General features: G+C 36.9%; 1 protein-coding gene across 1 annotated transcript; it reads left to right on the top strand.

Annotated features, from left to right (window-relative positions):
* Positions 1–10,539: 10,539 nt before the first annotated feature.
* On the top strand, positions 10,540–12,703 carry LOC147629936 (uncharacterized). Its single transcript, XM_086811010.1, has 3 exons — positions 10,540–10,614; positions 11,728–11,792; positions 11,929–12,703. The coding sequence occupies exons 1-3, from the start codon at positions 10,540–10,542 to the stop codon at positions 12,701–12,703; spliced, it is 915 nt and encodes a 304-aa protein (XP_086667136.1).
* Positions 12,704–14,793: the final 2,090 nt, after the last annotated feature.

Here is a 14,793-nt window from a genome sequence, read left to right as displayed (position 1 = left end):
ACTTGACATCCAATATATAACCTTTTTGAAGTTATTAATTGAACCTCTAAGATGATTTGTTGAATTATTCCATAGCTTAGTGGATGATTTGTTAAATTATTCCATAGTAATCAAGCTTAGTCGATGAGAAAATTGGTATCTTGCACATTTTCTCAACTCTCTTGCTCAAAAATTTCCATGATTCCACAATCTTGGGTTATTTGCTTTGAATCCACATGCTCTATGCAAAAATGTATTCCCTCATGCCACATACAGTTAAATACCTTGTACTACCATGAAAAACATGCATAAAATATATACAAAAGTTAGGCATCAATGTAAGAGCATATCATTTGTAGAAAGAAAAGAGATGCACTTACATGAGAGTTACATCCTCTTTCATATTCCCATTCTTTATCCATTATCATTTCTCCATTTCTTTTTGCTTGGTCCATTGCCTCATGTAGCCATTCGATATCGTAATATTTTGGAAGTAGCTCTAGGTGTTTTAGATACGGCAAGCATCTACGGTGTCTCCTAAAAGCCCTTCTCTCCTCAATTCTTGCCCTTTTTACCTATTTATACCTTCCCAATTCAAAATTCTAAATACAAAATATATTCATCTTATGTTGTATTTAACTATCCATCCTCCTTGGTTTTCTTTCACATGCTGGTACATGAGATACCATTCTCATGTCACCGTGATTACTTGTTCACAATTTAGGCATGATGGTGAGTGTGTCATGGTGGGATCCTCTGAGATGTATACTAGATATTCTTACACACCAACCAATCCTCTCCCATGCTTTATTTTGGCCTTTCCCTATCCCTAACAAAATCCTTAAGGGTATTAATGATGGGTGGTTGCAAGATCAGGGTGCCCAGTTTTGTCCACTCAGGCACCCTATAAACTGTAAAAAAAACAGGCATTTGTTTACCTTTAGTGGCTAATCTCTCCTAGTAAATGAAGGAACTTCGTTTCAAGTTCTTTTGTTGGAACATCATATTCAAAGTTGGAAATATAGTTGCATAATTTGATTAAGCATTAGATAGTCAAAAGTCCTCATTTTCTTAGGTACAAAGTCAATGTATACACCCTGTCCCAAATTTGAGCTGATTCCATAAAATGCTAATATCTTTTACATATAAACTCATATGAGATTCCCACTTTGTATCTTAGATCTTCACATAATATGGAGCTTAACTTGATTTTTTGAGAAAATTTTAAGATATTTGTCTATTTTCTTTAAATATTTCAAGGTCTTTAAAGTGTTATAATATACGCCACTTTTTGTACCCACAATAGGTACCACTTAAAGTCCTCAATCTTGTAGATAAAAAAAGTGGGTAGATACTGAGACATTAGTAGAATGTGGTGGTTAGTGAAAATTGCAAATCCAATGGTTGGATTTTTAATGATCTCTTTTTCAAAATTCTTCTAGACTATCAGAAGGCCTGTAAATATTAATAATCTAATTAGTAAAATTACATTTTTGATGTGAATCATCTAAAACCTATAGGGACTAGTGTACTTGTAATGGTGCATCTATGGAAAAATAAATTGGATCACTCTAAGTATGGAAAGATCATTTGTTTATCATTTCATCATATTTTTAATTAATTTTGATTAGTTAGACTAATTTATATCAATTTAAGTTATACTGGGTTAAGGGCAAGCATATTTTCTATTATTTGCTTGATCTCATTTTAAGTACCTTACCCCCTAAAATTTACTCTCCAAGCATTGTCCCAGTCTAGCAGAAACTGGATAAAACTGGACACCCTGATCTTGCAACAACCCTGATATGCTTAAGGAAGAAAATTTATTGAGCATAGTCAACACTACATATTCTCATCCATTAGTGCATATTATTACCATTACTAATAAATAAACCACCACAAATAATTGACTAGTGAGTATAAGCCTTGGGAATTCTACTCAATTATATAAAAGATTACCTCCACATCATTACTAATAAATAAACCACCACAAAAAATTGATTGGTGATGAGTAGTATAAACCTTAGGAAGTTTTCCGCAATTGTATACATTGCCCGAATATCCTTTAAAATTATGGACCTAAAATGAAAGCAATATGATTAGAAAAACAAAAGGCTTGAAGCACAATAACACTTTCATGTACTACAAGTGAAATCGATACGTGAATCTTACCTAACCATTTTGTAGATTGCCTCACAGAAGTTCTCATGTCTAATGTAAATGGGAAGAATGAACTATGTAGTACAAAAGTGCCAAATCCATGTTTCAAAATTTCATAATTCATATATACATCAGCACACATTAACTTTTATAAGGAGAAAATTAATGGAATTTAATATTTCCATGTTTCTCATTATTTATGAATTCTCCTAAATAAGCTTAGGTTGGGATGCCTTTCTAAATCTAGGTGATATTAGATTACTTTGGTCATTTGTGGGTGATTCTATACATATATGTGGGAGTTTAGGTTGCATCATCTTGATTTATTGAGTTTCATATGATTGTTTTTATTTTTAATCAAATAATGTATTAATTGATTGACATAGTTGACGTAAGTGTAGATCCTTGGGTTGGATAATGGCTCGATAATGGAGGTGAGAGATGGCAAACGGTGGTCAAGAAGATTTTGAGACACTCAACTTTAGGTTATTACTTGATTTTGTATAACGTGTGTTATTTCTTCCATTTTGGGTGGCGCTCATATTTATTGGAAGTGGATAAGCAAGCTATTTTTGCTTCAAATCAATATATTTGTAAAACTAGGGAAGCTATTTTGCACCCTACAACCTATTTCAAGTTAATATGATTAAAATACACCAAGAGGAAGCGCGAGCTCACTTTTGTGTAGGGACAAATTGGACCCAATATTGTGTTTTTATCTCTATCATTTTTGATACACTTTAATATTGAAGAGTCATTGACTCCCAACACTAGTATTAGAGTCTTGACCAACACAAAGTACTTGTACAAGCTTGAAGTAATTGGCAAGTGGAAGAAATTAAAGAAACATGAAGGCAAGTAGATTTGGTTGAAGGTTTCTTTCCAAGGTTGAAGAATTACATGGTTTTCATGTTCATTGGGTAATGACTAAAGAGAAAAAGGAGGTAGAAAAAAATTTGTGGTTTTACAATTCCACATAAAATCCCAAGACCACTTTCTTCATGCTTAATCCTCTTCAAATTAAATTGGGCTTCATAGATGTGTTTGTAGGTAGGCTTGGAGATTGCTATACCATTCTTGTATTATACCCAAATCTTGATTTTTATCTCATTTCCCTAATCAAGGGCTCAAATAAGCTTCCCTCAACCACAATTTTTGATTTTGCTTCAAACCATGGTTTTTAGGCTTCAAAAATACAAGCTTTGAAGTTTAAACAGGCTTTCAAATCACCATCATAAGAGCCTTAAACATGGAGATTGGTGCAAGATCTGAATGCTCAAAAATTTTGACAACTCTCCAAGAGTCTTAAATAAGTCATGGTATTTTTTAAAATTTTTGAGTAAACATTTGGGCCCAAAATAGCACTTTTTACCATTTTCAAGCTTAAAAAGGATTAAAAATCACAAAAAATCCAAAAAGCCCCGCAAAATTTCTAAAATGTTTCTTGGCATTTAAAAAGTAGTTTTGCAAATTTCTTAGCCAGTTTGTTTATGTATGACACCCCCTCGAAAGCTTTGGGAGCGACATATCTTCGATTGAGAAGCTATCTTCATAGGCGTGGAAGTTCCCATGTGGTGCGGAGTACTTTGTACTAAACTTTTACGGCAAGATTTACACTTCAGGCATGTTTCAGCCTCCGCTCAACCACTACAAGGTGTTTTCAGGCAGTTTTGAGGAGTTCTAGTTGAGAACTGTCTCTGCATAAAACCTGGTTATTACATTATAGCGGTGCATTTTGGGACTGCAGATAATGTTTGCACATGTATTGTTGATCTTTGGTGTATTTACATGTACTCTGGACACATTTGGCAGGGGGGATTTCTAATTTTTGAGCAAAACCATCTGAGCATTTGAGCAAATTGGATCAGAATGTAGTTTTTTTGTGTCAAAGTTTATGAAAACAATCCAAGTGTATGGACCCCTTTTGTGAATAAAGGGGTCATATTGCTTAAGAAAAGAAATGGATATCCTCATTTCTGACTAAACAAGTTTTCTAACTCTTGAAGTTCATGAAATGAGGCCATGATTATGAAACCGTTTTGTAAATGAAGGGTCCATATTGCTCAATAAAAGAAACAATAAAAGAAGTGGTTATCCTTGTAAACTAATAAACCACAACAACTAGTTTTGTGATTATAAAATCATCCTACAAGGCTTCCCATCATGAAGGTGTGCAATCTGCAAAAAGTATTATTATAATAGTCCTTTCAAATTTTGTTCAACATCATGAAGGTGTGCAATCTGCAAAAACCAGGCCTTGAGGCATGCAAGATAATGCTGTGAAGATCTCTTTTGTACTCAAGTTAGCTTGGTGACCAAAAATATTATCTTTTCTATCCATATAAGTTAATATGTAAATAATATAGCCCAATTTTAAGTCAAATACACTCACAATATTTTCTATTTTGCTATTTGTTGTATTTTCCAATACATGCTCACATTATTTCAAATAAGTTTTCTACCTATGCAAATGAAAATGAAGACATGATTTATCACATAGAAGACATGTTCAAACTTTTGTGATGTAAAATCATCCTTCAAAATGTCCTACCACAATTATCAAGTGGAGAATAATTAGCACACTATCCTTGTGGTTCAAATTACTCATGGAAAAAAGGATTTCTTATATCCAATCCAAGGTACAAAAGGAAATGTAACAAATATAGCCAAATTTTAAGTCAATATTTTACACTCATAGTTTGGTATTTTGCTACTACTAGATGTGTTGAGTTCATGTTATTTCAAATAAGTTTCCTACAAAGCGTCTTGCCACAATTATCAACAAGTAGAGAAACAAACCAAAAATTTACACAAGGAGAAATGCAAAAGGCCCCAAAAACATTGTTCTTGTGGTTCAAAATCTTCATGGAAAAAAGGATTATTATAGATATCTTTTCATTTTGTATTCAACATCATGAAGGTTCAGTCTTCAAAAAAATACCATTTTTGTGGTTCAAAATCCTTATGGAAAAAGGATTATTATAATAGCCCTTCCATTTTTTGTTGACCATCATGGAAGTACAGTCTCCAAAAACTAAACCTCAAGGCATGCGGGACAATGCCTGGAATATCTCTTTTTTACTCAAGGTGGCTTGGTGAACAAACATATTATTTCTGCTATCCAATCCAAGGTATGAAAGGAAGATGTAATAAATATGTTTGCATGGAATATAGGCATCCAATTTGCGGGATCGTCCAATGAAGTATTCACAATTGCAAGAAGGAAATGGAGAAATGTCAATCTTGTATTCAATACCTTTTTGCATTGATCCTTCTGTAGAAACAATGAACTCAGCATGCTCCATGGCCTTCACGACTGTTGCATCCTTAACAATGCATTTCATGACCAATGACCTCTGAATTCTATCTTCCATTTCTTTGGAGATTTTGTTTCGCCATCTGATTGCTTTGCCATCTCGACGCCGAGGTCGATCTTCATGCAATACTATTGTTTCATCATGGGCTTGAATTGGTGAAGCACAACTTGCACCCACCATCGGAGTTGACACTCCTAATATGACAAACCCCGAGCTTGTCAACCTGGCAATCTCTGCACTTGTCAAGGATGTTCCTGATTGAACCTTCCACCTTCCTGGTGATGGTCCTGGAATACCTGTAATGCTAGTTGATGGCTTCCACGTGTGGGTTACATCATTTCCACAAAACCAAATCATTTGGGAGCGCACTCCAATTGGTGTTTGAATCCTCCCAAAGAATGATGGTGCAACAACTCCACGTCGATTTTCACGATCCTTTATATTGACAAGCTTGTTACATTTTCCTCCTTGTCCAAGCCAAGCCTGGCAAAACGGACTTGGCTTGTTATAGGAACTCTTCGTAATGCCCAATTTGCATCATGCACTTCATATTCTTGTACACTCTTGGAATCATCATCCTCAAAACTCTCTGTTGCAAATTTAGTACTAGATTTTGAAGACATGGAGTATCTTTTCTTATTTGCATAACTGTACTCAGGGCGGTGACTATCATCCTCACATATATTTGAAGGCATTGACTTTGGCCTTTTCCTTCGCACAGTCTTGTCATCTCCATCATTAAAACATACTTCAGATGCAACACCCATTTCCTTTGCAACATCACTTGTTAGATCAACAACTGTTTTGGCACTAATGTCAATCCGAGATTTTAAAGATCTTTTTTTTAAGGTCTCCAGACTCGGCCCACTTCCGATAAACTGGCCCTTCAAAAAAGATGTGTATCTAGCGCTTTGTAAAATTGCATTTGAGAGGTCACTAATAGAGGCATTATAGAGACCAACATATTTGACATGGTTCAATCCAGCCCTCCAACTACCATGAATAGACTCTGCTAGATTTGTTCGAGGTATCAAGTACTTCTCGTTATCTGACATACTCTGCAGAGATATTGTAATGGCAAAATTACATTATTAACATGACAAAAAAAATTCAAGAGAAATACAAAACCAACCTCTATAATGTAGTGGCCCCAATGGGAAATCCTAGCATGCCACCATGCAAACCAAGTTTCAAGCCGTGGCAAGTCTGAGTCACTTGCATGGCCTGCATTCCACCATGCCCTTAGGCTTCTCATTTCGACTTCTGCAGCTTGCTCTGTAGAGGCATCCTTCCAGCGTCTACATCGGATTTTAAATTCCTCTTGGCTGCCAACTTTTATACATGCCTTTGCATGGGAATGAAGACTTTGCTCCCAATGGAAAAGGCAAGAACGCTCTTTCCCTTCCATTATATTGTCAAGGCCACCATTGAAAGTGGCACGTACAGCTCTCCAGTTGGCTTGGGCCTCATCTGCCATGAACCCTTTGAATTCAGCATTGTCAAACCCTTCTGAAACCATTACTTTGTTGAGAGTATCCCAAAATAGAATTTGTGCATCAGTATCTTCCACCTTGAAGTCACAAGTTGCAATTGTTTGCAACTCTTGGATAAAAGGATTATACACATGGCAAGCCATGGTAGTCCAATCTTTCATTCGCTTCACAAAGTCAAACAACACCCAACAATGACCCAGTTCTCCTCCAGGTCTCATTTTATTTACCAAATCAACCCCTGAATGAACAATGTTGCAATTGTCTAGGAAACACTACACTTTGGAAATAATTATATCTACAATGTCTTTTCAAGCATAAAATTCCATCTAGCCCATCTGACACAGGTCGAGAGTCATGTCGACCCTCCTCAATCCATCTTGATAATCTACACAGACATAAAGTTGATCAATATTCATTGTGATAACATAATTTAATAAACCAATGCAATAACAAATGTTATGGTAATTACCTTCTTTTGTCAAGCAAAGGTTCACATTGTTTTAGCAAATCTTGTAGCTCAACATCCGACATCTTAATCCCATCTTGCACATTTTTAGACAATAAAGTTTCCAGAATAATGTCTTGGACAATTATATTTTGTATCCCTTTAGGGCATACAGCACCACCAGCCCTCACCATTTCAGAAACTTTGGTTTTAATGGCATCCTTTGTTCTTCTAGTCAAACCATCTCCAACGGGATGATTATGATGGCCATGGTGTATGACTGCACGAGTAAGATTCACACCATCTCTACATTCTGGCATGTAGAGTAACATTTCACAGTAACATCTCTCCAAGCGAATTGGTGTATACATGATAAGGAGCCATATGATTCAATTGACACATTTGCTGGGGCCACTCTAATCAATCTCCCATCCCATTGTGTCTCATTCTCTATCCCAATTCTTTCTTTATAACCACAAGTTGCATTTATACAACAGAGGTGACCTCCACATTCCTTTCTACGAACCACACCAGGAAATACTATATTTATTGTAATAGGATCACTCCAAACATGACCATCAAATTTTGACTCTGTACCTTTTGTGCGATGTTTCATTGAAGTAGCTGGTAGCTCAAAGAAAACATCACCATCATAAGTAGAAGGCAACTCATCCACAGTGACGTGCATTCCAACCTTCTCATAGGCCTCACGCAATCTGTTCTTTATAGGTAGTTGCATAATAATCTCAATGACACTATGTTGTTTGTCATTCTCAATGTTGCTAGCTGAATCATGTTTCCTTGCCTCATCATTTTTGTTGCAAACAGAGTAGAAATCTTTTTTGTTTTCGTGCACTAGAGTCTTCTGAAGTTCATTGTCATCAAGCTTGAATCTTTCTCCCTTCACGGTGAAAATATCACCAAACTGCGCATCAAGGTGAAACATTTTGAATCCATCGTCATGGACTTCGTATTGCAGCTCCATTGTCAAATCAGACCCATTATCACCAAAGTGCTGATGGACAGATATGGACCCAAGTGTGAATTGAAAATGGCTAGCAAGCACCATCTCTGACAACACTCCTCTACCTATGGAAGTGCGAACAAACATATGCAAAGATCTATCCTCATTCTGAACTGTGACAGACTCCATAAGAACGGAATGGTTGAGCTATGCAACTCAATGAGATGAAGTCCAAAGGGTGAGATCAAGAGGAGAGTGTTCGTTTCAAGAACGCATTTTAAACAAGAGTCTGCCGCAAGAAAAAATGCTCACAAATGCTTTGCACACACTGCCCATTGTTTATACTCACAACTTTGTAAGATAGGTCTTGTGAAAGTCGGCACAAGTGTGACAATGGTACTGAACCATGATGTAAATTTTAGCCATCATTTGTTAACAACAATACTATAATACCATGGACTGTTAGACCTTTTAATCCCCAACCTTTCTTTGACACATATGGGAGTTATTGCAAGCCATTCTCGCTAGCAATGACATTTCATTATTGCTACATAAAGTTGATAGATAGATATAAATTATAACTGTGGCGAACAAGAAATGGTTGGTTAGCACATCTCTAACCTTTTGAATATAAATTATAGGGGTCTATTGGACTCTATCTTTCATCAATTATTAATGAAAGGTAGAGGCCAATAGACACCTTTCGTCAACGAAAGGGATCTATGGGCCTCTATCTTTCATGAACCATTAATTAAATATAGAGGTTAATAGACCCCTTTCATTGACGAAAGGGGTCTATTGGCCTCTATATTTAATTATTCTCTCCAATAGGGGTCTATCATTAATTGAATATTAATCAAAAAAATATTTAATTGTATGTCGACCTCACACAGTAAAATTATCAACCAAGTACAATTATGAAAAATTATCAACCTCACACAGTAATGATGTTTAATTAAATGATCACTCATCATTGCTGCATTCTCATTAGCAATCGAATTCGTATGATAATCATTATAAGTCATGGTTCCTATTAACATCATAGTTTGGTAGCATAGATTGTAATTAAAGCCAATAGACCCCTTTCGTCGACGAAAGGGGTCTATTGGCCATTCATTTTCATGAGAGCCCTTGGATGAATTATGGATTGGATCGGCCATCGCCGCCTTCGCCCTCGTGATGACTCGCGACCCACCCGCACGCCGCCCCCCTTTCCCGCACCCTCGTGTCTCTCTGTACTCTAGGCTCTCATGAAAATAAATGGCCAATAGACCCGTTTCGTCGACGAAAGGGGTCTATTGGCCTTTAAATTTTCTTAAGGGCTCATGAAAATGAAAAGCCAAAATTTACCCCTTTCGTCGACGAAAGGGGTCTATTGGCCTTTAAATTTTCTTAAGGGCTCATGAAAATGAAAAGCCAAAATACCCCTTTCGTCGACGAAAGGGGTATTTTGGCCTTTCATTTTCATGAGGAAAAAGGGGCCCCAAATTTGAAAAAAAAACGTTTGTCTTAATTCTCCTCATTAGTCTCTTAAACACCAACCATAAATGCCATAACTTGAACTGATATCCCTATGAAAAAGCGACTTAAAACTTCAAACAACCATTTTGTTTTTTTGCAATTGTGTTAGCAGACACACGATATCACACGATATTTTCATGAAATTTTTTATAACAATAAAATCATGAGAATCTTACACAAATAACAAAAAGACGGTATCCTTAAATGACCGACAAATTTTGGCATCGTTTTCATGAAATTTTTTATAACAATAAAATCATGAGAATCTTACACAAATAACAAGAAGACGGTATCCTTAAATTTTGGCATCGTTTGGGGGTGGCCCACCTTTTTCCTCATGGAAATGAAAGGCCAAAATACCCCTTTCGTCGACGAAAGGGGTATTTTGGCCTTTCGTTTTCAATCTTCAACGCCTTTCGTTTTCATCAACGCTCTGCCTCCCTCGCCCTCGCCCTTGCTCTGCATCGCGGTATACAAATCATCAAGGCTCTGCCTCCCTCGCCCTCGCCCTTCTCTGCATAATCATCAACTCTCTGCCTCCCTCGCCCTTGCTCTGCATGGCGGTATACAAATCAACGCTCTGCATGGCGGTATACAAATCAACGCTCTGCATGGCGGTATACTCCCCATGTGCTTGGCGCGACGTCGAGAGGTGCTGACATGGCGGTATACTCCCCATGTGCTTGGCACGACGTCAACCTGTGGACGGCGTCTCAACCTGTCATGGCCACGCAAGTCTGAAAGGTATGCACACGTCGGGCCCTCTTGTAGAGCTTTTTATTATTGGGGGTGGAGCAAAACACGTCGACGATGCTGGCCTTCTTTCCGCTGCGCGAGACAGCTTGCGTGTATCCTCCTGGCTTGTTTCCTAATGAAGATGATTACAACCAATCCACTAATGAAGAGTCAATATTTTGTCAACTGTAGTATCCATACTACAAGGCTCCTTTTACTTAGATAAAGGGCCACACTAGGAGAGTTATAACGTTACCTCGTTGATTCAAAAGATACTTTGGCACTCATACATATCCCACTTCTTTTAGTTGTCCTTACATGGTGGCCTCCCCAGAGCTATTTTTGGTGCAGACCCTAGATGCCCGGTAGCTTGTAAGATAGTACAACATTGCATATGGGGGTGTAGATCTCCTCAAAGGATTTTGGGCTTAGCATATATAAGTAGATTGAGGAGAGATACCATACATGTTACTTAGGGTGCATGAGACGAGGAGGATATACATGAGTTTTGTCCAAAACAAGAAGCCACAACTCATATCTATGAACATGTAAGCATATCAAAAGTTTAGTGATCTTTCATCTCTTAGATTTACAAGTATGATTGAAACAAAAACTCAAATTTAACTTCTTCTTTATTGTAAGTGCAGTTAATACTTTTAAGCTTAATTTTAATAGTAATTTTTCTAGATCCATGATTATAACACTCAGTTAATGATATTTTTAGACATTCCATTTCAATGCATACAAAATGATTACCACCAAACAACGCTTTACCAAAATCTAACTTTATAGCTCAGGAATGAATTACAAAAGTTATTATGCTTACATGAATGATTTCATTTTATCTCATGTGACCTAAATATAACATGTTAAAACTGTGGAAAGGCATATTATGATATGTCCACCATCAAATGATATTGACATATGTACGCATAGTACTTGGAGATTTTTCGCTTCCCTTTTAGACACATGCACTATTATGAAAATAAGGCAAGGAGACGAGGAGGCCTTAGGAGACACAACACTATTCGAGATATTGTACGCTTTTAAGGTTAATAACTTGTTCTTGTATGCTTAATAACTTTTTCTTGTATGCTTTTGTTGTCCAGCTAGTCTCCTCAAGCCCCATCATCTCGTCAAGTGCAACTTCAATTAGCAGCATCACGATCAAGCTTCAGGTATTTTCTATTTTGAAGCCTCTTGGGGTTTCTTTGTATGCTATTGAAGTAATGCTGGGACTTAATTGACCTTGTAAGTCTATTCTATGCCATGTGATGACTTCTTTTTTTAAATGCATCTTTGTCACATTGGCAGGATGGTAAAATTAAGAACTTCTGAGAGGAGGGGGAGAGGTGGAAGAGGAGAACGAGGAGGCAAGAGAGGTGGAAGGACAAGTAGCAAGAGAAGTTTGCAAGTGGAATCTACACCAAATTTAGAGATTCAAAAAGAGGTTGAAATTGAAGTTGAAGAGGATAAGGAGATGGAAGACTTTGAAGACACTACTATAATTGTGGAGGAATCTTCTAAGAAGAGAAAGAAAGAGGATAAACAACTAGATGAGGAGTTTGAGCAAGAGTTTCCTGCTGCACTTGATATTGGCCAAGGGAAGGATGTTATTGAATCTCTTGCAATCAATCCTGGAAAGATTGCTCCCTTGATCCCATTATGTCGTTGTGTTGTAAACACAAGAGTGAGAGGCCTACGAACTGATATGGATAGCCTAAAGCAAGCTCTAGAGGCAGAAAAATATATTCAACAGAAAGGAATGTTTATTTTATCTACAACACTTTCGGATGGTGTTTCACAAGAGGTGACAGATGAAATTGAACAATCATGGGATTCTTGTTGGAGGGATGTAAATGCAGAATTTGAGGCACAGATTGTTGATGATGCTGATTGGTCATTTTTGTCTCGAAAGATGTTTTTTGTGTGGGAGGGGAATCACCGTACTGTTGCATGGATGTCTCTAATTGAGGAGAAATTCAAGACATCAAAGGCATGGCATATTCGAGTTTTAGCAAGTTTTATTACTCCAGAGAAAGAAATAGAAATGAAGCTAATAGCTGCTCTTCAAAGGTTCAATCTGTAAGTGCGAGTTCTTACTTATATGTGTTACCTTTTTTCGAGCTTTTAAGGGTTTTGTGAACAATTCTTAATATGTTTGAAGCTATGTATTTTTTATTTTTCAGCCTTAATGAAACAGCAATTATTAAAACAAATCTCAAGGATTATTTGTTCAACACGAAGACAATGTGTTCATGTGATGAGAATGAGTACTTATCACTTTTTTCTGAGGAAGAAAAAAAGACACTTGAAAAGCATAGGGCAAATGAAAGCAGTAAAGGATCAAGTACTTGGTATCCTTTGACATCTCTGATGCTAGGGAGAATGGTATTTGCAGCAAGTTTCATACCATTTGTCATGGATGTCTTTTAAATTAGAACTAACTAATTCATTGTACTCATTCATCTCTTTGGAATATATTTTAGCCACTATACAAGCAAGATTATGAGGCAAAGCTAAAGGAACTTCAGCCAAATTTGAGTGTTGCTGATATGGAGAAATCACTTAAAAGTATTCGAAAGGATGTGAATCTCAAGTATGGTCGAAAAATGATCAAGGTATGGTTAATTTAATGATTCTTAACATAAAGTTGACTTTTTAAAGTGTTCAAGTGTTTTTTGAGATTGGTCATATGATCTTTGTTTACAAAATGATCAAGGTATGGGATATGCATGTATTGTATGATTAAAAAATACAGTTGAGTGTGACGATTGCATGTACTGTTTATATGTAGATTCTGTCTATTGTCAAACCAACAAATGGTAAAGATTGGTTTAATATCTTGTGGAGCCTCCCATTTGATGATAAATGGATGATAAATCATCCATTGTCACATTGGAAAAGTTGTATAACATCTCCATTGCAAAAGTCTCAAAGGAGACACAACTAGCAACCCTCAGAATCTTAGGGTCAGATTCAAATTTGAGAACAAGTTATGGGATGCCAAAAGCTGATAGAGAATTCATAAAGTGGATGGCGAAAGAGGCATGGATGGATCAGTTGCTTTGTGAATCTGAGAGGTTACTCTCTCAGGTCTTGGTTGCTAGTCAACAAGCTAGCTTTGTGCTTCCTCAAGATCCTACGTTGAGAGAGTATTTTGGGGAAATACAAGCAATGAACAGACTTGAACTTTATGAAGATTTAAAGGATTCAATGACTGTTGCTACAGCTGCAAGAGGACAAATGGAGATGACGAGGGCATCTCGACGATTGGTATTTAGGTAAGCAATACATGTTTTTTCCTTTTCAATTAAAAATCCATCCTTAAGTATTTCGCTTTTGTACTAAGACTCTTATTGTATGCAGATTCTTGCAATCCTTAAAAGCTGTTGGTAAGATTGAAAAATTGTTGCCCATATGTCGAGTATGGACAAAAATTCAGGACTTAAAATTCTGTATGTACTCTCCAAACATGATAGAAAAAGAAGGGAAGCAAGTGCTCTCTGAGTGGGAGAGAAAGAACTACCCGTGGTGGCTCGATATGAAAAAAGGATGTTGCATCGAGGAGGAGGTAGAGCTGTACACACAGCATAAAAAGGGAGAGATGGGTTCATCAAGCTCAAATTCAGTCCATGAGGATGATGCAGTCATTGAGGTTCAAAAAACACTTGAGAAGATGACTAAAAAGGACAAAGATTCAAGTATGGAACTAAAGAAGGGTGGTAGGCCACCAAAAAATCCTGGTACTAATAATGGTAGGTTCTCTTGATCTTTTTTCAAGCTATTATTTGTTTGTGTAACATATGTTGTTATCACTTTGTGTCTTTACATATGTGGTGTGGGTACAGATGTGCAGGTACTGTAGTCTACACCCATTCTGAAAGGATGTAAATGGAAAGATAGGTCTGTCCGCTTTTTGTACATTCCATTGACCTCTCTAACTTTGAATCAGAGTGGCACATGTGATGCTTCACATTGCAAGGTTTGGTGCTATGATTATGTCGAGTTTGGGAAGCAATTGTCTGTCTCAAACACAAGCCTATATAGACATGAAGGAATACTTTGTGGGTCTTGGAGGTGAAAGAAAAACAAGAAATGGTAAGAGTGTTGCTTGGGCTGCAGATTTTGTCATTATTGATCTCCCTACACAGCTAGAAGCTCTTGGAGTAGAGGATT

Source organism: Cibotium barometz, chromosome 17 (assembly GCF_041138505.1).
Source record: "Cibotium barometz isolate CiBa-2024 chromosome 17, ASM4113850v1, whole genome shotgun sequence".
Taxonomy (NCBI): domain Eukaryota; kingdom Viridiplantae; phylum Streptophyta; class Polypodiopsida; order Cyatheales; family Cibotiaceae; genus Cibotium; species Cibotium barometz.
Note: the sequence above shows the minus strand (reverse complement) of the source record. Positions and strands in the feature narration are given on the sequence as shown.